This window comes from Oncorhynchus gorbuscha, linkage group LG02, assembly GCF_021184085.1.
Source record: "Oncorhynchus gorbuscha isolate QuinsamMale2020 ecotype Even-year linkage group LG02, OgorEven_v1.0, whole genome shotgun sequence".
NCBI classification, from domain to species: Eukaryota; Metazoa; Chordata; class Actinopteri; order Salmoniformes; family Salmonidae; genus Oncorhynchus; species Oncorhynchus gorbuscha.
Genome location: NC_060174.1, coordinates 4,204,379 through 4,231,127, shown reverse-complemented (window position 1 = coordinate 4,231,127; position 26,749 = coordinate 4,204,379). Strand labels below are relative to the sequence as shown.

The window sequence follows — 26,749 nt, the reverse complement described above, 5'->3', positions numbered from 1 at the left end:
TGTTATAGTCACAGCCGTGATTTAACCAGTTTTAGAAACGTCTGAGTGTTTTCTATCCACACATACTAATCATATGCATATACTACATTCCTGGCATGAATAGCAGGGCGCTGAAATGTTGCGTGATTTTTAACAAAAAGCTGCGAAAAGCTGATTAAATTCTCGACTTCCTTAATTAAAAGTGCTTTCCTCACCATCTTAAATAAGCATGCCCAATTAAAAAAATGTAGAACCAGGAACAAATATATCTCTTGGTTCACTCCAGACCTGACTGCCCTTGACCAGCACAAAAACATCCTGTGGAGTACTGCATAGGATCGTGACATGCAACTTTTCAGGGAAGTTAGGAACCAATATACACAGGCAGTTAGGAAAGCAAAGGCTAGATTTTTCAAACAGAAATTTGCATCATGCAGCACAAACTCCAAAAAGTTCTGGGACACTGTAAAGTCCATAGAGAATAAGAGCACCTCCTCCCAGCTGCCCACTGCACTGAGGCTAGGAAACACTGTCACCACTGATAAATCCACGATAATTGAGAATTTAAATAAGCATTTTGCTACGGTTGGCCATGCTTTCCTACTCTGGTCAACAGCCCTGCACCCCCACAACAACTGTCCCAAGACCCCCCCCCCCCCACGCTTCTCCTTCTGATAGCTGATGTTTTGAAGAGCTGCAAATTCTGGACCCCAACAAATCAGCAGGGCAATCTGGACCCTCTCTTCCTAAAATGATCAGCTGAAATTGTTGCGACCCCTATTACTAGCCTGTTCAACCTCTCTTTCGTATTGTCTGAGATCCCCAAAGATTGGAAAGCTGTCGCGGTCATCCCCCTCTTCAAAGGGGGTGACACTCTAGACCCAAACTATCCTACCATGCCTTTCTAAGGTCTTCGAAAGCCATGTTAACAAACAGATCACCGACCATTTTGAATCCCACCATACCTTCTCCGCTATGCAATCTGGTTTCCAAGCCGGTCATGGCTGTACATCAGCCACGCTCAAGGTCCTAAACGATATCATAACCTCCATCAATAAGAGACAATGCTGTGCAGCCGTATTCATAGACCTGGCCAAGGCTTTTGACTCTCTCAATCAGCACATTCTTATCGGCAGACTCAACAGCCTTGGTTTCTCAAACTTTCTCGCCTGGTCCACCAACTACTTCTCAGCCAGAGCTCAGTGTGTCAAATCGGAGGGCCTGTTGTCCGGACCTCTGGCAGTCTCTATGGGGGTGCCACAGGGTTCAATTCTCAGGCCGACTCTTTTCTCTGTATACATCAATGATGTAGCTCTTGCTGCTGGTGATTCTCTGATCCACCTCTACGCAGACAATAGCATTCTGTATACTTCTGGCCCTTCTTTGGGCAATGGGTTAGATAACTACACTCCAGACAAGCTTCAATGCCATACAACTCTCATTCCGTGGCCTAACCTGCTCTTAAATGCAAGTAAAACTAAATGCATGCTCTTCAACCGATCACTACCAGCACCTGCCCGCTCGTCTGATTAGCATCACTACTCTGGACGGTTCTGACTTAGAATATGTGGACATCTACAAATACCTAGGTGTCTGGTTAGACTGTAAATCTCCAATCCAAAATTAAATCTAGAATCGGCTTCCTATTTCGCAACAACCCATCCTTCACTCATGCAGCCAAACATACCCCCGTAAAACTGATTATCCTACGATCCTTGACTTCGGCGATGTCATTTACAAAATAGCCTCCAACTCTCTACTCAGCAAATTGGATGCAGTCTATGCAAAATAACTATAGGACAACAACACTCTCACCAAGCTCTAGGAAACATATGGTTCCATATGGTGCCATCTGTTTTGTCACCAAAGCCCCATATACTACCCACCACTGCGACCTGTATGCTCTCGTTGGCTGGCCCTTGCTTCATACTCGTCGCCAAACCCACTGGCTCCAGGTCATCTACAAGTCTTTGCTCCTTTGACTGCCTTTCCTTCCAGTTCTCTGCTGCCAATGACTGCAACGAATTGCAAAAATCACTGAAGCTGGAGACTCATATCTCCCTCACTAACTTCAAGCACCAGCTGTCAGAGCAGCTCACCGATCACGGCACCTGTACATAGCCCATCTTGTAATTAGTCCATCCAACTACCTCATCCCCATACTATAATTTTTTGTGCCTTTGCACCCCCAGTATCTCTACTTGCACATTCATCTTCTGCCTCCCTTATCTTACCTTATTTACATACACTGTATATAGATTATTCTATTGTGTTATTGACTGTGGGCTTGTTTATTCCATGTGTAACTCTGTGTTGTTGTTTGTGTCGCACTGCTTTGCTTTATCTTGGCCAGGTTGCAATTGTAAATGAGAACTTGTTCTCAACTGGCCTACCTGGTTAAATAAAGATGAATTATTATTTATTCTTTAAGTTAAGAGCAAATTCTTATTTACAATGACGGCCTACCCTGGCCAAACCCAGACGACTCTTGGCCAATTGTGCGCCGCTAATGGGACTCCCAATCACGGCCGGATGTGATACAGCCTGGATTCGAACCAGTGACTGAGATGCAGTGCCTTAGACCACTGTGCCACTCAGGTGCCCAAAGGAGCGCAGAAACAGACTGGCACCCAGGCTAGTTATATCTGTCCTATCTCTCTATTCTACACAGTCAGAGCCAAGGCAGATTTGATTGGTTCATAACATACTGCTACAACACACCTGGCTGGCAGAGAAAGCCTCTATCTCTTCTAATAACCCTCCTCATTGACTGTCTCTAACAGACGTTTATAGACAAGCAACGCTAAAACACCCCTCCTTAGATCACAGATCAATATCTGACACACGCACACACACACACACACACACTTCCCAGCTAGCACGTAACGTTCTGAGAACCATATGTTTCCTAGAGCTTGGTGAGAGTGTTGTTGTCCTATAGTTATTTTGCATAGAACCTTTCCACAACATTCTGGGAATGATGCAGGATAGTTAAAGGCATTTTCTCAAATTGTTCCAAGAACATAAAGAAAAATGTCCATAAAAACCACAAGAAAATATATATAAATGTTAAGAGAACATTCTAAGAATGTTATTTCTAAATAGATTCTGTTCTCAGTATCAACAAAACTCTCTCGAATCCTCTATCTTGTTAAGTGTATTCCAGTGTTGGCTGTGCCCACTAATTTCATATCTAAGGAAATTAATTTCCATGTGTCCTATCTGTGCTTGGAGTAAAAAAAAAAGTTTACCCAAAATTAGCTAGCAATGTTATTAAAAGGATTATTAAGAACTTTCAAGGAAGCAGAGTAAAACGTTCTCAGAACCTCCCTGGAACCAGAGTAAAACGTTCTCAGAACCTCCCTGGAACCAGAGTAAAACGTTCTCAGAACCTCCCTGGAACCAGAGTAAAACGTTCTCAGAACCTCCCTGGAACCAGAGTAAAACGTTCTCAGAACCTCCCTGGAACCAGAGTAAAACGTTCTCTGAACCTCCCTGCAACCTAAAAAATAAACATTCCCAGAACAGGTGAAATGTTCGCTAATGTTCTCGAACGTTTTAGAAAAACGTTATGTTATGTTGTCAGGAGACATATGGCTTCGTTCCCACAACCAACGTAAAAAAAAATAAGATCCAATTGTGTTAGCTGGGTGATGACTCTATGGTGTTTATATGACACATAACCTTGGTGAAAGACCAGACCAAAGGAATTTGTCAATCTCAGTACAAATTCATTGTGACATACAGTATGTTTGTTATGGGTTAGCTTGATTGACATGTTACATTTGACTCTGTGGTTTCCCACAGAACGTAAGGGGTGGGGTTGAATTTGGGTTCCTCAGTCGGACACTAAAAGTTCGAAACCAGTGTCTGGACCCATATTCACAAAGTGTCTCAGGGTAGGAGTGCTGGACTAGGACCTGTCCATATTGTCTTATTCCTTCTGAAATAAAATGCTAAACTGATCCGAGACCAGCAGTCCTACTCTGAGATGCTTTGAGGATAGTATGAGCACTGATGCCTGCGGTGTTGTTCACTGTGCCAAATATGTGTTTGTAATGTTACTGGCTAAGCTTGATTGACACGTGCCATTTGTTACTATGGTTTCTTTATAGAACGAGCAGTTTCATTTTAATTATTCAGTAGGACAACAACAGTCAGAGCCAAGGGTTTAATGGTGTTACATATGATATATATAATCACTATGGTGTTACATATGATATATATAATCACTATGGTGTTACATATGATATATATAATCACTATGGTACTACATATGATATATATCATCACTATGGTACTACATATGATATATATAATCACTATAGTATTACATATGATATATATAATCACTATGGGGTTACATATGATATATATATAATCACTATGGGGTTAAATATGATATATATAATCACTATGGGGTTAAATATGATATATATAATCACTATGGTGTTACATATGATATATATAATCACTATAGTATTACATATGATATATATATAATCACTATGGGGTTAAATATGATATATATAATCACTATGGTGTTACATATGATATATATAATCACTATAGTATTACATATGATATATTATATATAATCACTATGGGGTTAAATATGATATATATATAATCACTATGGTGTTACATATGATATATATAATCACTATAGTATTACATATGATATATATAATCACTATGGGGTTAAATATGATATATATATAATCACTATGGTCCTTCTGTAGCTCAGTTGGTAGAGCATGGCGCTTGTAACGCCAGGGTAGTGGGTTCGATCCCCGGGACCACCCATACGTAGAATGTATGCACACATGACTGTAAGTCGCTTTGGATAAAAGCGTCTGCTAAATGGCATATATTATTATTATTACATATGATATATATAATCACTATGGTGTTACATATGATATATATAATCACTATGGGGTTAAATATGATATATATAATCACTATAGTATTACATATGATATATATAATCACTATAGTATTACATATGATATATATATAATCACTATGGTGTTACATATGATATATATATAATCACTATGGTGTTACATATGATATATATAATCACTATGGGGTTACATATGATATATATAATCACTATGGGGTTAAATATGACATATATAATCACTATAGTGCTACATATGATATATATAATCACTATAGTATTACATATGATATATATAATCACTATGGTGTTACATATGATATATATAATCACTATGGTGTTACATATGATATATATAATCACTATGGTGTTACATATGATATATATAATCACTATGGTGTTACATATGATATATATAATCACTATAGTATTACATATGATATATATAATCACTATGGTGTTACATATGATATATATAATCACTATGGGGTTAAATATGATATATATAATCACTATAGTATTACATATGACATATATAATCTAGGTGACAGATCAGAGGAATGGAAAACGTGACTGGTTGGCATAAAGGTTAAGGAGAATCACCATTTTCTCACATAATTCTGAAAAGGAAAACTCCATGCCTGTGCTAATATCAACAATCTTGAACAATGTGAAAAACAGCATTGTTCACCAGCAACTATGGATTGTGATTCACCTTCTTAAATAAACGTGATGTGGGTGAACAGTTTCAACAACAACAACAATCCTGTTCATGGTGTTTCTCTCGGCTTCCTGTTCAGGGTGTTTCTCTTGGCTTCCTGTTCAGGGTGTTTCTCTTGGCTTCCTGTTCAGGGTGTTTCTCTTGGCTTCCTGTTCAGGGTGTTTCTCTTGGCTTCCTGTTCAGGTCGTTTCTCTTGGCTTCCTGTTCAGGGTGTTTCTCTTGGCTTCCTGTTCAGGGTGTTTCTCTTGGCTTCCTGTTCAGGGTGTTTCTCTTGGCTTCCTGTTCAGGGTGTTTCTCTTGGCTTCCTGTTCAGGGTGTTTCTCTTGGCTTCCTGTTCAGGGTGTTTCTCTTGGCTTCCTGTTCAGGGTGTTTCTCTTGGCTTCCTGTTCAGGATGTTTCTCTTGGCTTCCTGTTCAGGGTGTTTCTCTTGGCTTCCTGTTCAGGCTGTTTCTCTTGGCTTCCTGTTCAGGGTGTTTCTCTTGGCTTCCTGTTCAGGGTGTTTCTCTTGGCTTCCTGTTCAGGGTGTTTCTCTTGGCTTCCTGTTCAGGGTGTTTCTCTTTGTTGTGGACCTTTAGAACAGGATTCAAACAGTTAAACCAGGAAAAGAACAGGTCTGAAAAACAGATCTGTTCCCCGTAGAGGGAGGAGGAGGAGGAGGAGGAGGCAGAGTTACTGAGGAGGAGTGGAGGTAAGGGAGGAGGAGGAGTGGAGGCAGAGTGAGGAGGAGGAGTGGAGGCAGAGGGAGGAGGAGGAGTGGAGGAGGAGGCAGAGTTACTGAGGATGGGTGGAGGTAGAGGGAGGAGGAGTGGAGGTAGAGTGAGGAGGAGGAGTGGAGGTAGAGGGAGGAGGAGGAGTGGAGGCAGAGGGAGGAGGAGGAGTGGAGGAGGAGGCAGAGATACTGAGGAGGAGTGGAGGAGGAGGCAGAGTTACTGAGGAGGAGCAGGCAGAGTTACTGAGGAGGAGTGGAGGAACAGGCAGAGTTACTGAGGAGGAGTGGAGGAGGAGGCAGAGTTACTGAGGAGGAGTGGAGGAGGAGGCAGAGTTACTGAGGAGGAGTGGAGGAGCAGGCAGAGTTACTGAGGAGGAGTGGAGGAGGAGGCAGAGTTACTGAGGAGGAGTGGAGGAGCAGGCAGAGTTACTGAGGAGGAATGGAGGAGCAGGCAGAGTTACTGAGGAGGAGTGAAGGTAGAGGGAGGAGGTGGAGTGGAGGAGGAGGCAGAGTTACTGAGGAGGAGTGGAGGAGTGGAGGAGGAGGCAGAGTTACTGAGGAGGAGTGAAGGTAGAGGGAGGAGGGAGGAGTGGAGGAGGAGGCAGAGTTACTGAGGAGGAGTGGAGGTAGAGTGAGGAGGGAGGAGTGGAGGAGGAGGCAGAGTTACTGAGGAGGAGTGGAGCTAGAGGGAGGAGGAGGAGTGGAGGTAGAGGGAGGAGGAGGAGTGGAGGAGGAGGCAGAGTTACTGAGGAGGAGTGGAGCTAGAGGGAGGAGGAGTGGAGCTAGAGGGAGGAGGAGGAGTGGAGGTAGAGGGAGGAGGGAGGAGTGGAGGAGGAGGCAGAGTTACTGAGGAGGAGTGGAGCTAGAGGGAGGAGGAGGAGTGGAGGTAGAGGGAGGAGGAGGAGGATTGGAGGAGGAGGCAGAGTTACTGAGGAGGAGTGGAGCTAGAGGGAGGAGGAGTGGAGGTAGAGGGAGGAGGGAGGAGTGGAGGAGGAGGCAGAGTTACTGAGGAGGAGTGGAGCTAGAGGGAGGAGGAGGAGTGGAGGTAGAGGGAGGAGGAGGAGTGGAGGAGGAGGCAGAGTTACTGAGGATGGGTGGAGGTAGAGGGAGGAGGAGGAGTGGAGGCAGAGGGAGGAGGAGGAGTGGAGGAGGAGGCAGAGATACTGAGGAGGAGCAGGCAGTTACTGAGGAGGAGTGGAGGAACAGGCAGAGTTACTGAGGAGGAGGAGGCAGAGTTACTGAGGAGGAGTGGAGGAGGAGGCAGAGTTACTGAGGAGGAGTGGAGGAGGAGGCAGAGTTACTGAGGAGGAGTGGAGGAGGCAGAGTTACTGAGGAGGAGCAGGCAGAGTTACTGAGGAGGAGTGGAGGAGCAGGCAGAGTTACTGAGGAGGAGTGGAGGAGCAGGCAGAGTTACTGAGGAGGAGGCAGAGTTACTGAGGAGGAGGAGGCAGAGTTACTGAGGAGGAGTGGAGGAGGAGGCAGAGTTACTGAGGAGGAGTGGAGGAGGAGGCAGAGTTACTGAGGAGGAGTGGAGGAGTGGAGGAGGAGGCAGAGTTACTGAGGAGGAGTGGAGGAGCAGGCAGAGTTACTGAGGAGGAATGGAGGAGCAGGCAGAGTTACTGAGGAGGAGTGAAGGTAGAGGGAGGAGGTGGAGTGGAGGAGGAGGCAGAGTTACTCAGGAGGAGTGGAGGAGCAGGCAGAGTTACTGAGGAGGAGTGGAGGAGTGGAGGAGGAGGCAGAGTGAGGAGGAGGAGTGGAGGCAGAGTGAGGAGGAGGAGTGGAGGTAGAGGGAGGAGGGAGGAGTGGAGGAGGAGGCAGAGTTACTGAGGAGGAGTGGAGCTAGAGGGAGGAGGAGGAGTGGAGGTAGAGGGAGGAGGAGGAGTGGAGGAGGAGGCAGAGTTACTGAGGAGGAGTGGAGCTAGAGGGAGGAGGAGTGGAGCTAGAGGGAGGAGGAGGAGTGGAGGTAGAGGGAGGAGGGAGGAGTGGAGTAGGAGGCAGAGTGAGGAGGAGGAGTGGAGGCAGAGTGAGGAGGAGGAGTGGAGGTAGAGGGAGGAGGGAGGAGTGGAGGAGGAGGCAGAGTTACTGAGGAGGAGTGGAGCTAGATGGGGGAGGAGGAGTGGAGGTAGAGGGAGGAGGAGGAGTGGAGGAGGAGGCAGAGTTACTGAGGAGGAGTGGAGCTAGAGGGAGGAGGAGGAGTGGAGGTAGAGGGAGGAGGAGGAGTGGAGGAGGAGGCAGAGTTACTGAGGAGGAGTGGAGCTAGAGGGAGGAGGAGTGGAGCTAGAGGGAGGAGGAGGAGTGGAGGTAGAGGGAGGAGGGAGGAGTGGAGGAGGAGGCAGAGTGAGGAGGAGGAGTGGAGGCAGAGTGAGGAGGAGGAGTGGAGGTAGAGGGAGGAGGGAGGAGTGGAGGAGGAGGCAGAGTTACTGAGGAGGAGTGGAGCTAGAGGGGGGAGGAGGAGTGGAGGTAGAGGGAGGAGGAGGAGTGGAGGAGGAGGCAGAGTTACTGAGGAGGAGTGGAGCTAGAGGGAGGAGGAGTGGAGCTAGAGGGAGGAGGAGGAGTGGAGGTAGAGGGAGGAGGGAGGAGTGGAGGAGGAGGCAGAGTTACTGAGGAGGAGTGGAGCTAGAGGGAGGAGGAGGAGGAGTGGAGGAGGAGGCAGAGTTACTGAGGAGGAGTGGAGGTAGAGGGAGGAGGGAGGAGTGGAGGAGGAGGCAGAGTTACTGAGGAGGAGTGGAGGTAGAGGGAGGAGGGAGGAGTGGAGGAGGAGGCAGAGTTACTGAGGAGGAGTGGAGGAGCAGGCAGAGTTACTGAGGAGGAGTGGAGCTAGAGGGAGGAGGAGTGGAGGTAGAGGGAGGAGGGAGGAGTGGAGGAGGAGGCAGAGTTACTGAGGAGGAGTGGAGCTAGAGGGAGGAGGAGGAGTGGAGGTAGAGGGAGGAGGGAGGAGTGGAGGAGGAGGCAGAGTTACTGAGGAGGAGTGGAGCTAGAGGGAGGAGGAGGAGTGGAGGTAGAGGGAGGAGGAGGAGTGGAGGAGGAGGCAGAGATACTGAGGAGGAGTGGAGCTAGAGGGAGGAGGAGGAGGAGTGGAGGAGGAGGCAGAGTTACTGAGGAGGAGTGGAGCTAGAGGGAGGAGGAGTGGAGGTAGAGGGAGGAGGGAGGAGGGAGGAGGAGGCAGAGTTACTGAGGAGGAGTGGAGCTAGAGGGAGGAGGAGGAGTGGAGGTAGAGGGAGGAGGAGGAGTGGAGGAGGAGAGGCAGAGTTACTGAGGAGGAGTGGAGCTAGAGGGAGGAGGAGGAGTGGAGGTAGAGGGAGGAGGGAGGAGTGGAGGAGGAGGCAGAGTTACTGAGGAGGAGTGGAGCTAGAGGGAGGAGGAGGAGTGGAGGTAGAGGGAGGAGGAGGAGTGGAGGAGGAGGCAGAGTTACTGAGGAGGAGTGGAGGAACAGGCAGAGTTACTGAGGAGGAGTGGAGGAACAGGCAGAGTTACTGAGGAGGAGTGGAGGAACAGGCAGAGTTACTGAGGAGGAGGAGGCAGAGTTACTGAGGAGGAGTGGAGGAGGAGGCAGAGTTACTGAGGAGGAGTGGAGGAGGCAGAGTTACTGAGGAGGAGCAGGCAGAGTTACTGAGGAGGAGTGGAGGAGGAGGCAGAGTTACTGAGGAGGAGTGGAGGAGGCAGAGTTACTGAGGAGGAGCAGGCAGAGTTACTGAGGAGGAGTGGAGGAGGAGGCAGAGTTACTGAGGAGGAGTGGAGGAGGCAGAGTTACTGAGGAGGAGCAGGCAGAGTTACTGAGGAGGAGTGGAGGAGCAGGCAGAGTTACTGAGGAGGAGTGGAGGAGCAGGCAGAGTTACTGAGGAGGAGGCAGAGTTACTGAGGAGGAGGAGGCAGAGTTACTGAGGAGGAGTGGAGGAGGAGGCAGAGTTACTGAGGAGGAATGGAGGAGCAGGCAGAGTTACTGAGGAGGAGTGAAGGTAGAGGGAGGAGGTGGAGTGGAGGAGGAGGCAGAGTTACTCAGGAGGAGTGGAGGAGCAGGCAGAGTTACTGAGGAGGAGTGGAGGAGTGGAGGAGGAGGAGTGGAGGAGGAGGCAGAGTTACCGAGGAGGAGTGGAGGTAGAGGGAGGAGGAGGAGTGGAGGAGGAGGCAGAGTTACTGAGGAGGAGTGGAGCTAGAGGGAGGAGGAGGAGTGGAGGTAGAGGAGGAGGAAGTGGAAGAGTGAGGCGGTTGCAGGACAGGTATGTTCAGCCCTGAGGGGCCGTGGATCCTCCCAGGCTGAGATGGATATGGTAGGCTCCTCCCCAGCTAACAACAAACGTTATCACAACTTTAGAGAACGTTCCCTTAAGAGTCTCGTTAGGTAACTAACTCATGTTTTCATAGGAATGTTCCCGTGATGTGTAATAAATGTTCCCAATAGACCATTCCCTTATTAATGTCTAACAGAACTTACCCAGAAAGTGGTTACCATTCCCTTATTAATGTCTAACAGAACTTACCCAGAAACTGGTTACCATTCCGTTATTAATGTCTAACAGAACTTACCCAGAAACTGGTTACCATTCCGTTATTAATGTCTAACAGAACTTACCCAGAAAGTGGTTACCATTCCGTTATTAATGTCTAACAGAACTTACCCAGAAAGTGGTTACCATTCCCTTATTAATGTCTAACAGAACTTACCCAGAAAGTGGTTACCATTCCCTTATTAATGTCTAACAGAACTTACCCAGAAAGTGGTTACCATTCCGTTATTAATGTCTAACAGAACTTACCCAGAAACTGGTTACCATTCCCTTATTAATGTCTAACAGAACTTACCCAGAAACTGGTTACCATTCCGTTATTAATGTCTAACAGAACTTACCCAGAAACTGGTTACCATTCCGTTATTAATGTCTAACAGAACTTACCCAGAAAGTGGTTACCATTCCGTTATTAATGTCTAACAGAACTTACCCAGAAAGTGGTTACCATTCCCTTATTAATGTCTAACAGAACTTACCCAGAAAGTGGTTACCATTCCCTTATTAATGTCTAACAGAACTTACCCAGAAAGTGGTTACCATTCCCTTATTAATGTCTAACAGAACTTACCCAGAAAGTGGTTACCATTCCCTTATTAATGTCTAACAGAACTTACCCAGAAAGTGGTTACCATTCCGTTATTAATGTCTAACAGAACTTACCCAGAAACTGGTTACCATTCCCTTATTAATGTCAAACAGAACTTACCCAGAAAGTGGTTACCATTCCCTTATTAATGTCAAACAGAACTTACCCAGAAAGTGGTTACCATTCCCTTATTAATGTCAAACAGAACTTACCCAGAAAGTGGTTACCATTCCCTTATTAATGTCAAACAGAACTTACCCAGAAAGTGGTTACCATTCCCTTATTAATGTCAAACAGAACTTACCCAGAAAGTGGTTACCATTCCCTTATTAATGTCAAACAGAACTTACCCAGAAAGTGGTTACCATTCCCTTATTAATGTCAAACAGAACTTACCCAGAAAGTGGTTACCATTCCCTTATTAATGTCAAACAGAACTTACCCAGAAAGTGGTTACCATTCCCTTATTAATGTCTAACAGAACTTACCCAGAAAGTGGTTACCATTCCCTTATTAATGTCTAACAGAACTTACCCAGAAAGTGGTTACCATTCCCTTATTAATGTCTAACAGAACTTACCCAGAAACTGGTTACCATTCCCTTATTAATGTCTAACAGAACTTACCCAGAAACTGGTTACCATTCCCTTATTAATGTCTAACAGAACTTACCCAGAAAGTGGTTACCATTCCCTTATTAATGTCTAACAGAACTTACCCAGAAAGTGGTTACCATTCCCTTATTAATGTCTAACAGAACTTACCCAGAAAGTGGTTACCATTCCCTTATTAATGTCTAACAGAACTTACCCAGAAAGTGGTTACCATTCCCTTATTAATGTCTAACAGAACTTACCCAGAAAGTGGTTACCATTCCCTTATTAATGTCTAACAGAACTTACCCAGAAAGTGGTTACCATTCCCTTATTAATGTCTAACAGAACTTACCCAGAAAGTGGTTACCATTCCCTTATTAATGTCAAACAGAACTTACCCAGAAAGTGGTTACCATTCCCTTATTAATGTCTAACAGAACTTACCCAGAAAGTGGTTACCATGTTCTCAGAACTAAATATATCAATGTTCTAGACATGTTAAATGATGAACATGAATGTTTTCACCAGTTTTCTGTTGGTTAGGAGAATATTCCATCAACATCCGCCCCAAACATACTCAGAGTTCTCAGAATATATTCAATATAATGGGAACGTTGTGCAAACATTTCTGTGTATCAGTTTTCAGGACATTAGCTTCCACCCAAGAAAAGTTTAATCGCACATCACGTCTTGTACCTGTTGCCGAGCCAATCGAGGCCCTGGTTGGTGAACCAGCCCTGGTTGGTGAACCATTCATGGCTCTTCATCTGTTGTCAAGGGATACTCTAACTGTTTTCAACGTACATATTTGACATACACAATGCCATTGTGAATGTTCATTTATAAACAGTAATTATTATTCAACATTTCCTCACCTGGGATTTGAACTCACAACCTGTTGGTTCAGAGTACTCCGATCTCCCCTCTACTCCTCCATGTCTGTGTCAGCTATCAGTTCATCTGACGAGTCTCGTCATTCAGTTGATTTGATTTACTTCTTTCAGAAATGTAAGAGCTCTTTCTGCATAGTTTTCTAATGTTGGTGGGGCATGTTAACCTGTTTTAATGATACTCATGAATCACTACGTTCAATCAAATAGTTTTACAGAGCTTAACTTGACTTCAACGTGTATTCTCCCTGAGGCTTATATCTGGCAGATTGTTTCATCTACATAAGTGCCTTGTGAGGAGGGGCTTCTTCTGGACAGGGCCTAAATTATACTGGCCCAAAAAGCATTAAGAGATATCCCTTATTGGGACAGTGGTTGGGGCACCATTGGGCTCTACACCACAGAGACAGTAGGGGAACCACAGGGCTCTACACCACAGAGAGACAGTAGGGGCACCACAGGGCTCTACACCACAGAGAGACAGTAGGGGAACCACAGGGCTCTACACCACAGAGAGACAGTAGGGGCACCACAGGGCTCTAGACCACAGAGAGACAGTAGGGGCACCACTAAGGCTCTACACCACAGAGAGACAGTAGGGGAACCACAGGGCTCTAGACCACAGAGAGACAGTAGGGGCACCACTAAGGCTCTACACCACAGAGAGACAGTAGGGGAACCACAGGGCTCTACACCACAGAGAGACAGTAGGGGAACCACAGGGCTCTACACCACAGAGAGACAGTAGGGGCACCACAGGGCTCTAGACCACAGAGAGACAGTAGGGGCACCACTAAGGCTCTACACCACATTTTCTTCTTCAGTTTACCGATCAGGAAATGTATAGCTTCGTTCCCACAATCAATGTGAAATAAAGAATGTACATTCCCACAACTTCCAAGGAACCAAATGTACTAGCTAGGTTTCAACTTCCAAGGAACCAAATGTACTAGCTAGGTTTCAACTTCCAAGGAACCAAATGTACTAGCTAGGTTTCAACTTCCAAGGAACCAAATGTACTAGCTAGGTTTCAACTTCCAAGGAACCAAATGTACTAGCTAGGTTTCAACTTCCAAGGAACCAAATGTACTAGCTAGGTTTCAACTTCCAAGGAACCAAATGTACTAGCTAGGTTTCAACTTCCAAGGAACCAAATGTACTAGCTAGGTTTCAACTTCAAGGAACCAAATGTACTAGCTAGGTTTCAACTTCCAAGGAACCAAATGTACTAGCTAGGTTTCAACTTCCAAGGAACCAAATGTACTAGCTAGGTTTCAACTTCCAAGGAACCAAATGTACTAGCTAGGTTTCAACTTCCAAGGAACCAAATGTACTAGCTAGGTTTCAACTTCCAAGGAACCAAATGTACTAGCTAGGTTTCAACTTCCAAGGAACCAAATGTACTAGCTAGGTTTCAACTTCCAAGGAACCAAATGTACTAGCTAGGTTTCAACTTCCAAGGAACCAAATGTACTAGCTAGGTTTCAACTTCCAAGGAACCAAATGTACTAGCTAGGTTTCAACTTCCAAGGAACCAAATGTACTAGCTAGGTTTCAACTTCCAAGGAACCAAATGTACTAGCTAGGTTTCAACTTCCAAGGAACCAAATGTACTAGCTAGGTTTCAACTTCCAAGGAACCAAATGTACTAGCTAGGTTTCAACTTCCAAGGAACCAAATGTACTAGCTAGGTTTCAACTTCCAAGGAACCAAATGTACTAGCTAGGTTTCAACTTCAAGGAACCAAATGTACTAGCTAGGTTTCAACTTCCAAGGAACCAAATGTACTAGCTAGGTTTCAACTTCCAAGGAACCAAATGTACTAGCTAGGTTTCAACTTCCAAGGAACCAAATGTACTAGCTAGGTTTCAACTTCCAAGGAACCAAATGTACTAGCTAGGTTTCAACTTCCAAGGAACCAAATGTACTAGCTAGGTTTCAACTTCCAAGGAACCAAATGTACTAGCTAGGTTTCAACTTCCAAGGAACCAAATGTACTAGCTAGGTTTCAACTTCCAAGGAACCAAATGTACTAGCTAGGTTTCAACTTCCAAGGAACCAAATGTACTAGCTAGGTTTCAACTTCCAAGGAACCAAATGTACTAGCTAGGTTTCAACTTCCAAGGAACCAAATGTACTAGCTAGGTTTCAACTTCCAAGGAACCAAATGTACTAGCTAGGTTTCAACTTCCAAGGAACCAAATGTACTAGCTAGGTTTCAACTTCCAAGGAACCAAATGTACTAGCTAGGTTTCAACTTCCAAGGAACCAAATGTACTAGCTAGGTTTCAACTTCCAAGGAACCAAATGTACTAGCTAGGTTTCAACTTCCAAGGAACCAAATGTACTAGCTAGGTTTCAACTTCCAAGGAACCAAATGTACTAGCTAGGTTTCAACTTCCAAGGAACCAAATGTACTAGCTAGGTTTCAACTTCCAAGGAACCAAATGTACTAGCTAGGTTTCAACTTCCAAGGAACCAAATGTACTAGCTAGGTTTCAACTTCCAAGGAACCAAATGTACTAGCTAGGTTTCAACTTCCAAGGAACCAAATGTACTAGCTAGGTTTCAACTTCCAAGGAACCAAATGTACTAGCTAGGTTTCAACTTCCAAGGAACCAAATGTACTAGCTAGGTTTCAACTTCCAAGGAACCAAATGTACTAGCTAGGTTTCAACTTCCAAGGAACCAAATGTACTAGCTAGGTTTCAACTTCCAAGGAACCAAATGTACTAGCTAGGTTTCAACTTCCAAGGAACCAAATGTACTAGCTAGGTTTCAACTTCCAAGGAACCAAATGTACTAGCTAGGTTTCAACTTCCAAGGAACCAAATGTACTAGCTAGGTTTCAACTTCCAAGGAACCAAATGTACTAGCTAGGTTTCAACTTCCAAGGAACCAAATGTACTAGCTAGGTTTCAACTTCCAAGGAACCAAATGTACTAGCTAGGTTTCAACTTCCAAGGAACCAAATGTACTAGCTAGGTTTCAACTTCCAAGGAACCAAATGTACTAGCTAGGTTTCAACTTCCAAGGAACCAAATGTACTAGCTAGGTTTCAACTTCCAAGGAACCAAATGTACTAGCTAGGTTTCAACTTCCAAGGAACCAAATGTACTAGCTAGGTTTCAACTTCCAAGGAACCAAATGTACTAGCTAGGTTTCAACTTCCCAAATGTACTAGAACCAAATGTACTAGCTAGGTTTCAACTTCCAAGGAACCAAATGTACTAGCTAGGTTTCAACTTCCAAGGAACCAAATGTACTAGCTAGGTTTCAACTTCCAAGGAACCAAATGTACTAGCTAGGTTTCAACTTCCAAGGAACCAAATGTACTAGCTAGGTTTCAACTTCCAAGGAACCAAATGTACTAGCTAGGTTTCAACTTCCAAGGAACCAAATGTACTAGCTAGGTTTCAACTTCCAAGGAACCAAATGTACTAGCTAGGTTTCAACTTCCAAGGAACCAAATGTACTAGCTAGGTTTCAACTTCCAAGGAACCAAATGTACTAGCTAGGTTTCAACTTCCAAGGAACCAAACCAAATGTACTAGCTAGGTTTCAACTTCCAAGGAACCAAATGTACTAGCTAGGTTTCAACTTCCAAGGAACCAAATGTACTAGCTAGGTTTCAAACAGGCCCTATGAGCCCTATTCATTCAAATCCATTTCACTGTAAAATCAGACAGTCTTGTGTCTTTGGGGAAATTAGCATTTAAATGACTTGTGGACGAGAGCTTTCCTTGTCCTGCCAGCTTCACAACTAGAGCAGAACCAGGCTTTTCCCTCTCTGATTACATATGAGCCACCTCCAAAGCCCCCGACTGTATGTGTGTGTGTTAAACCAGCAGGTGGTCTGTGTGTGTGTGTGTGTGTGTGTGTGTGTGTGTGTGTGTGTGTGTGTGTGTGTGTGTGTGTGTGTGTGTGTGTGTGTGTGTGTGTGTGTGTGTGTGTGTGTGTGTGTGTGTGTGTGTGTGTGTGTGTGTGTGTGTGTGTTAAACCAGCAGGTGGTCTGTGTCTGTGTGTGTTTGCACCGGCAGCACACTGTTGAGGATGTGTCATTTCCTCAAGTACTTTCAACGACCCTGGACCATAGCTGACCTTCGGGTAGCGTGTTGAGTGGGTACTGGAGTACTGAATGGGGAATTTGGATAGCGAGGATAGCCTACTGGGAACACGTCGGTTGAATCAACGTTGTTTCCATGTCATTTCAACGAAACTATTGACATCTGTGCCCAGTGGGAGGAAGCCTAGCGAGTGGCCTAGCGAGTGGCCTAGCGAGTGGCCTAGCGAGTGGCCTAGCGAGTAACCTAGCGAGTGGCCTAGCGAGTAACCTAGCGAGTGGCCTAGCGAGTGGCCTAGCGAGTGGCCTAGCGAGTAACCTAGCGAGTGGCCTAGCGAGTGGCCTAGCGAGTAACCTAGCGAGTGGCCTAGCGAGTGGCCTAGCGAGTGGCCTAGCGAGTAACCTAGCGAGTGGCCTAGCGAGTGGCCTAGCGAGTAACCTAGCGAGTGGCCTAGCGAGTGGCCTAGCGAGTGGCCTAGCGAGTGGCCTAGCGAGTGGCCTAGCAGGTAACCTAGCGAGTGGCCTAGCGAGTGGCCTAGCGAGTGGCCTAGCGAGTGGCCTAGCGAGTGGCCTAGCGAGTAACCTAGTGGGTGGCCTAGCGAGTGGTCTAGCGAGTAACTTAGCGCATGGCCTAACGGGTGGCCTAGCGGGTAACCTAGCGGATGGCGGGAAGCTTAGTGGGTAGCCTAGCGGGTGGCCTAGCGAGTGGCCTAGCGAGTAACCTAGTGGGTGGCCTTGCGGTTAAGAGTGTTCGAATCCTTTCAAATCTGTCGATGTGCCCCTGACCTAATTGCACCTGTAAGTTGCTCTGGATAAGAGTGTCTGCTAAATGACTCAAATGTAACATGAAAAGCCTGAGAAGAGAACGAGACTCTGGTTGCAAATTGCACCATTTCAGAGGGTTATATTGAGGCACATTCTAGCGCTGCACCGGGTCTGATAACCTTTCTCATTTCCTATCTGGCCTGTGAAAAGAACATCTGAAGGAAATATTACAGATATCATCCCATATTGCCAACATATTAAAAAGCTTTATTGTGGAAAATGCTAAGATTTTTTTGTTGTTGTATGAAATGAATAAGTCCTCAGGCTAAAGATCTCTCTCCATCAGGGTGTTTGTTATATGTTATTTCTTATGTTAGACAGACACCTCACCTAAAGTGTAGTTATTATGTTATTCAGCACAAACAGCTGGAATGTCACTCCCTCTGTTCCAAAACCCATCTAACCCCACATCTCTCTCTCTCTCTCTCTCTCTCTCTCTCTCTCTCTCTCTCTCTCTCTCTCTCTCTCTCTCTCTCTCTCTCTCTCTCTCTCTCTCTCTCTCTCTCTCTCTCTCTCTCTCTCTCTCTCTCTCTCTCTCTCTCTCTCTCTCTCTCTCTCCCTCCCTCTCTCTCCCTCTCTCTCTCTCTCTATCCCCCCTCTCTCTCCCTCTCTCTCTCTATCCCCCTCTCTCTCCCTCTCTCTCTCTATCCCCCCCTCCCCTCTCTCTCTATCCCCCCTCTCTCTCCCTCTCTCTCTCTCTCTCTCTCTCTCTCTCTCCTCTCTCCCTCTCTTTCCCTCTCTCTCCCTCTCTCTTTCCCTCTCTCTCTCTCTCTCTCTCTTCCTCTATCCCTCTTCCTCTCTCACTCTCTTCCTCTCCCTCTCTCTTTTTCTCTCTATCTTTGTTTTTTCTTGTAGTTGGGAAGACATCTCTGATCACGAGGTTCATGTATGACAGCTTTGACAACACATATCAGGTAGGTATCGGAGGCACCACACTACCACACAGTCGTCAGGCAGTCACTGACACGCTACATTTTTGTATCGGTCACTCACTCCACCAATCACAGCAGTGAATAGACAGAACTGACCCACCCCCCTACCACGCCTCAAGATTCAAACACAGCTGTGCAGTACATTGATCCACTAAGCAGCTGATTCTATGGTTGCGCTGTAAGAATGAGCTGATTGTTTTCTCAGTTTGGTGTCAAGGGAGCAGCTTCTAGGTTCATCAGAGGTAAACAACATGAGGTAGTATATTGTGAGATAATATATTGTGAGGTAGTATACTGTGAGGTAGTATATTGTGAGGTAGTATATTGTGAGGTAGTATACTGTGAGGTAGTATATCGTGAGGTAGTATATCGTGAGGTAGTATATCGTGAGGTAGTAAATTGTGAGGTAGTATATTGTGAGGTTGTGAGGTAATATACTGTGAGGTAGTATATTGTGAGGTAGTATACTGTGAGGTAGTATACTGTGAGGTAGTATATTGTGAGGTAGTATATCGTGAGGTAGTATATCGTGAGGTAGTAAATTGTGAGGTAGTATACTGTGAGGTTGTGAGGTAATATACTGTGAGGTAGTATATTGTGAGGTAGTATACTGTGAGGTAGTATATTGTGAGGTAGTATACTGTGAGGTAGTATATCGTGAGGTAGTATACTGTGAGGTAGTATATCGTGAGGTAGTATATCGTGAGGTAGTATATCGTGAGGTAGTAAATTGTGAGGTAGTATACTGTGAGGTAGTATATCGTGAGGTAGTAAATTGTGAGGTAGTATATTGTGAGGTTGTGAGGTAATATACTGTGAGGTAGTATATTGTGAGGTAGTATACTGTGAGGTAGTATATTGTGAGGTAGTATACTGTGAGGTAGTATATCGTGAGGTAGTATATCGTGAGGTAGTATATCGTGAGGTAGTAAATTGTGAGGTAGTATACTGTGAGGTAGTATACTGTGAGGTAGTATATCGTGAGGTAGTATATTGTGAGGTAGTATACTGTGAGGTAGTATATTGTGAGGTTGTGAGGTAATATACTGTGAGGTAGTATATTGTGAGGTTGTGAGGTAATATACTGTGAGGTAGTATATTGTGAGGTAGTATACTGTGAGGTAGTATATCGTGAGGTAGTATATCGTGAGGTAGTATATCGTGAGGTAGTATATTGTGAGGTTGTGAGGTAATATACTGTGAGGTAGTATATTGTGAGGTAGTATACTGTGAGGTAGTATATTGTGAGGTAGTATACTGTGAGGTAGTATATCGTGAGGTAGTATATCGTGAGGTAGTATATCGTGAGGTAGTAAATTGTGAGGTAGTATACTGTGAGGTAGTATATCGTGAGGTAGTATATCGTGAGGTAGTATATTGTGAGGTAGTATACTGTGAGGTAGTATATTGTGAGGTTGTGAGGTAATATACTGTGAGGTAGTATATTGTGAGGTAGTATACTGTGAGGTAGTATACTGTGAGGTAGTATACTGTGAGATAGTATATTGTAAGGTAGTGGATTGTGAGATAATATATTGTGAGGTAGTATATCGTGAGGTAGTATATTGTGAGGTAGTATACTGTGAGGTAGTATATTGTGAGGTAGTATATTGTGAGGTTGTGAGGTAATATACTGTGAGGTAGTATATTGTGAGGTAGTATACTGTGAGGTAGTATACTGTGAGGTAGTATACTGTGAGATAGTATATTGTGAGGTAGTATATTGTGAGGTAGTATATCGTGAGGTAGTATATCGTGAGGTAGTATATTGTGAGGTAGTATATTGTGGGGTTGTGAGGTAATATACTGTGAGGTAGTATATTGTGAGGTAGTATATTGTGAGGTAGTATACTGTGAGGTAGTATATTGTGAGGTAGTATATCGTGAGGTAGTATATCGTGAGGTAGTATATCGTGAGGTAGTATATTGTGAGGTAGTATATCGTGAGGTAGTATATCATGAGGTAGTATATTGTGAGGTTGTGAGGTAATATACTGTGAGGTAGTATATTGTGAGGTAGTATATTGTGAGGTAGTATACTGTGAGGTAGTATATCGTGAGGTAGTATATCGTGAGGTAGTATATCGTGAGGTAGTATATCGTGAGGTAGTATATCGTGAGGTAGTATATTGTGAGGTAGTATATTGTGAGGTTGTGAGGTAATATACTGTGAGGTAGTATATTGTGTGGTAGTATATCGTGAGGTAGTATATCGTGAGGTAGTATATGGATGTCATAAGGTGTCATAAGGTGAATGCACCAATTTGTAAGTCGCTCTGGATAAGAGCGTCTGCTAAATGACTTAAATGTAATGTAAATGTATATCGTGAGGTAGTATATTGTGAGGTAGTATATTGTGAGGTTGTGAGGTAGTATATCGTGAGGTAGTATATCGTGAGGTAGTATATCGTGAGGTAGTATATTGTGAGGTTGTGAGGTAATATATCGTGAGGTAGTATATTGTGAGGTAGTATATTGTGAGGTAGTATATCGTGAGGTAGTATATTGTGAGGTTGTGGGGTAATATACTGTGAGGTAGTATATCGTGAGGTAGTATATCGTGAGGTAGTATATTGTGAGGTTGTGAGGTAATATACTGTGAGGTAGTATATCGTGAGGTAGTATATTGTGAGGTAGTATATTATGAGGTTGTGAGGTAATATACTGTGAGGTAGTATACTGTGAGGTAGTATATCGTGAGGTAGTATATCGTGAGGTAGTATATTGTGAGGTTGTATATCGTGAGGTAATATATCGTGAGGTAGTATATTGTGAGGTAGTATATTGTGAGGTAGTATATCGTGAGGTAGTATATCGTGAGGTAGTATATCGTGAGGTAGTATATTGTGAGGTTGTGAGGTAATATATCGTGAGGTAGTATATTGTGAGGTTGTATATCGTGAGGTGGATGTGAGTCCTTGTCCCTACTGTGTACATTACCCACTTAGCATTTTAATTTGATCATGGGGGGGGGGTTTGTTAATGCTACTGCATCTAAACTGCAACGATATGACTGATATGAATTGAGTGTGTGTGAGAGCAGTATGAGAGCCTCTGTGTGGACTGGCTCAGCCAGCTGAGGGCTTTAGTAACATGGTGTTCAAAGAGAGACCTCTGAAAACATCAACAGTGACAGACCTCAGAAGATTCACACTCTTTCCCTTCATTACCTCCTGAAGGAGGGCGGCAGGAAGCCTTAGAGGTTCAGCTTTGGGCTGAAAGGTAACTGAAAGTTCGCTGGTTCAAATCCCCGAGACGAATAGGGTGAAACATCTGTCAATGTTCCCTTGAGTAAAGGCATTTAACTCAAATTGCTCCTGTAAGTTACTCTGGATGAGAGTTTAAAAAAAATAATAATAATAATTGTCAAATTTAAAGAGATCTTAAAGTCAACCAGCCCGTCTCCATTCCTATATGTTCAGTATTACTACAGTGCTAACGCTGTAATGAGATTTGGATGGTGTATTATGAGTATATGCTTTGTGGTAGCTCTCACAATGGACACTGTATCCCCTTCTATCCCGGGATTCAATGGCGCCGGAGGGGATGGCTGCCATTTTACAAATCTGTCGTTCTGCCCCTGAACAGGCAGTTAACCCACTGTTCCTAGGCCATCATTGAAAATAAGAATTTGTTCTTAACTGACTTGCCTGGTTAAATAAAGATAAAAAATAATTTTGTTTTTATGAGTCTGACGTGAAGGAGACCAGGCCCAAATCCGCGTCATTCACGTGAAGAAAAGAAAAGACAGAAATACAGAGATTGGACTGCCTTGTGAGAATCTGTCGGCCAGTGGGTAACCTGCCTCTACCATCCGTTCTATTGGCCAACGTGCGACCAAAAAATAAATAAAACTGGATGATCTCCGCTCGAGACTATCCTACCAATGGGACATTAAAAATGTAATATCTTATGTTTCATCGAGTCGTGGCTGAATGACGACACGTGTAATATAAAGACTTTCCATGCATTGGCACGACAGAACAGCTATGTCTGGTAAGAAGAGGGACAGGGTGTGCGTCTTTTTTGTCAATAAAAGCTGGTGCGCTGGTGCGCAAAAAAGTCTTGCTCGCCTGAGGTAGAGAACCTCAAGCTGTAGACCACACTATCTACCAAGAGATTTTCCATTTATATTTTTCGTAGCTGTCTATTTATCACCACAAACCGATGCTGTTGCTAAGACCGCACTCAACCACCTCTATAAGGCCATAAGCAAACAAGACAATACTCACCCAGAGGCGGTGCTCCTAGTGGCCGGGGACTTTAATGCAGGCAAACTTAAATCTGTTTTTACCTCATTTCTACCAGCATGTCACATGTGCAACCAGAGGAAAAACAACTCTAGACCACCTTTACTCCACACAGAGACGCGTTAAAAGCTCTCCCTCGCCCTCCATTTGGCAAATCTGACCATAATTCTGTCCTCCTGATTCCTGCTTACAAGCAAAAACAAAAGCAGGAAGTACCAGTGACTCGCTCAATACGGAAGTGGTCAGATGGCACGGATGCTAAGTTACAGGACTGTTTTGCATCGACTTACGGTCACTATACATATTCCAACCAGAATCCATGGATTACAGGCAACATCCGCACCGAGCTAAAGGCTAGAGCTGGCGCTTTCAAAGAGCGGGACACTAATCCAGACGCATATAACAAATCCCGCTAAGCCCTCAAAGGAACCATCAAACAGGCGTCAATGCATGACTAATATTGAATCCTACTACACCGGCTCTGATGCTCGTTGGATGTGGCAGGGCTTGAAAACTATTACGGACTACAAAGGGAAACCCAGACACGAGCTGCCCAGTGATGCGAGACTACCAGACGAGCTAAATGCCTTTTATGCTCACTTCGAGGTAAGCAACACTGAAGCATGCATGAGAGCACCAGTTGTTCCAGATGACTGTGTGATCACGCTCTCCGTAGCTAATGTGAGCAAGACCTTTAAACAGGTCAACATTCACAAGGCCGCGTGGCCAGACGGATTGATCGTGGACTACAGGAAATGGCGGGCCGAACAGGACCCCGTTAACATCGACGGGGCTGTAGGGAGGCGGTTGAGAGTTTCAAGTTCCTTGTCCACATCACCAACAAACTATTATGGTCCAAACACACCAAGACATTCGTTAAGAGGGTGCAACAACACATTTCACCCCTCAGGAGACTGTAAAGATTTGTCATGGGTCCCCAGATCCTCAAAAAGTTATACAGCTGCACCATCGAGACCATCCTGACCGGTTGCATCACCGCCTGGTATGGCAACTGCTCGGTATCTGACCGCAAGGCGCTACAGAGGGTAGTGCATACGGCCCAGTACATCACAGGGGCCAAACTTCTTGCCATCCAGGACCTCTATACCAGGCGGTGTCAGAGGAAGGACCAAAAAATTGTCACCCAAGTCATGGACTGTTCTCTCTGCTTCTGCACGGCAAACGGAACGAGAGTGCCAAGTCCAGGTCGAAAAGGCTCTTCAACAACTTCTTCCCCCAAGCCATAAGACTGCTGAACAATTAATCAAATGGCCACCAAGACTTTTTACACTGAACTCTAACAAGTCAACTGAACTCGGAATTCTCACAAAAATAATGAGAATAAAAGAAAGAGAGATAGAGAGAGTTTCCTCCACCATCTTCTCCTCTCATCAGTCCCCTCTTCATCATCGCGCTGGATGTGCGTCCCAGACAGACTCAGGCAGATTCAGACAGGCATCTGCGTATTTGCAAATGTCTCCACATGCTTTATGACATCTAATAACTCTAAATTCCAAGCATCTGCCTCTAACCCTAGGAAGCTCTTTGCCACATTCTCCTCCCTCCTGAATCCTCCTCCCCCCCCCTCCCTCTCTGCAGATGACTTCGTCAACCATTTTGAAAAGAAGATCGACGACATCCGATCCTCGTTTGCTAAGTCAAACAACACCGCTGGTTCTGCTCACACTGCCCTACCCTGTGCTCTGACCTCTTTCTCCCTCTCTCTCCAGATGAAATCTCGCGTCTTGTGACGGCCGGCCGCCCAACAACCTGCCCGCTCGACCCTATCCCCTCCTCTCTTCTCCAGACCATTTCCGGAGACCTTCTCCCTTACCTCACCTCGCTCATCAACTTATCCCTGACCGCTGGCTACGTCCCTTCCGTCTTCAAGAGAGCGAGAGTTGCACCCTTCTGAAAAAACCTACACTCGATCCCTCCGATGTCAACAACTACAGACCAGTATCCCTTCTTTCTTTTCTCTCCAAAACTCTTGAACGTGCCGTCCTTTGGTCAGCTCTCCCGCTATCTCTCTCAGAATGACCTTCTTGATCCAAATCAGTCAGGTTTCAAGACTAGTCATTCAACTGAGACTGCTCTTCTCTGTATCACGGAGGTGCTCCGCACCGCTAAAGCTAACTCTCTCTCCTCTGCTCTCATCCTTCTAGACCTATCGGCTGCCTTCGATACTGTGAACCATCAGATCCTCCTCTCCACCCTCTCCGAGTTGGGCATCTCCCGGCGCGGCCCACGCTTGGATTGCGTCCTACCTGACAGGTCGCTCCTACCAGGTGGCGTGGCGAGAATCTGTCTCCTCACCACGCGCTCTCACCACTGGTGTCCCCCAGGGCTCTGTTCTAGGCCCTCTCCTATTCTCGCTATACACCAAGTCACTTGGCTCTGTCATAACCTCACATGGTCTCTCCTATCATTGCTATGCAGACGACACACAATTAATCTTCTCCTTTCCCCCTTCTGATGACCAGGTGGCGAATCGCATCTCTGCATGTCTGGCAGACATATCAGTGTGGATGACGGATCACCACCTCAAGCTGAACTTCGGCAAGACGGAGCTGCTCTTCCTCCCGGGGAAGGACTGCCCGTTCCATGATCTCGCCATCACGGTTGACAACTCCATTGTGTCCTCCTCCCAGAGCGCTAAGAACCTTGGCGTGATCCTGGACAACAAACTGTCGTTCTCAACTAACATCAAGGCGGTGGCCCGTTCCTGTAGGTTCATGCTCTACAACATCCGCAGAGTACGACCCTGCCTCACACAGGAAGCGGCGCAGGTCCTAATCCAGGCACTTGTCATCTCCCGTCTGGATTACTGCAACTCGCTGTTGGCTGGGCTCCCTGCCTGTGCCATTAAACCTCTACAACTCATCCAGAACGCCACAGCCCGTCTAGTGTTCAACCTTCCCAAGTTCTCTCATGTCACCCCGCTCCTCCGCTCTCTCCACTGGCTTCCAGTTGAAGCTCGCATCCGCTACAAGACCATGGTGCTTGCCTACGGAGCTGTGAGGGGAACGGCACCTCAGTACCTCCAGGCTCTGATCAGGCCCTACACCCAAATAAGGGCACTGCGTTCATTCACCTCTGACCTGCTCGCCTCCCTACCACTGAGGAAGTACAGTTCCCGCTCAGCTCAGTCAAAACTGTTCGCTGCTCTGGCTCCCCAATGGTGGAACAAACTCCCTCACGACGCCAGGACAGCGGAGTCAATCACCACCTTCCGGAGACACCTGAAACCCCACCTCTTTAAGGAATACCTAGGATAGGATAAAGTAATCCTTCTCACCCTCCCTCCCCCCTTAAAATATTTAGATGCACTATTGTAAAGTGGTTGTTCCACTGGATGTCATAAGGTGAATGCACCAATTTGTAAGTCGCTCTGGATAAGAGCGTCTGCTAAATGACTTAAATGTAAATGTAAATGTAATATCTGTCCACTGCCTGCTGCACTTTAAAAACAGCCTGTCTGTGAGGAAAATGAAAATGAGATGGTAATTTCTGTTTGATACAAAGCTGTTCGTTTCTCCCCACTTAACCCTGGGGTCCAGGAATCAGCCGGCTTCGTCATGCCCTCCCTCCCTCGACGCAGCATCACATCAGTCAAAGACAGAGAGAGAGAGAGAGAGAGAGAGAGAGAGAGAGAGAGAGAGAGAGAGAGAGAGAGAGAGAGAGAGAGAGAGAGAGAGAGAGAGAGAGAGAGAGAGAGAGAGAGAGAGAGAGAGAGAGAGAGAGAGAGAGAGAGAGAGAGAGAGAGAGAGAGAGTGTGTGTGTT

General features: G+C 45.5%; 1 protein-coding gene across 1 annotated transcript in view; it reads left to right on the top strand.

Moving 5' to 3' along the window:
- The window catches only part of LOC123991057 (ras-related protein Rab-6B), a 217,057-nt gene that overhangs the window by 82,399 nt on the left and 107,909 nt on the right, over nucleotides 1-26,749 (top strand). The window contains exon 2 of the mRNA XM_046292220.1: nucleotides 18,639-18,697. Within this exon, the coding sequence (XP_046148176.1) occupies nucleotides 18,639-18,697 (59 nt within the window). The remainder of the gene's footprint in view (nucleotides 1-18,638; nucleotides 18,698-26,749) is intronic.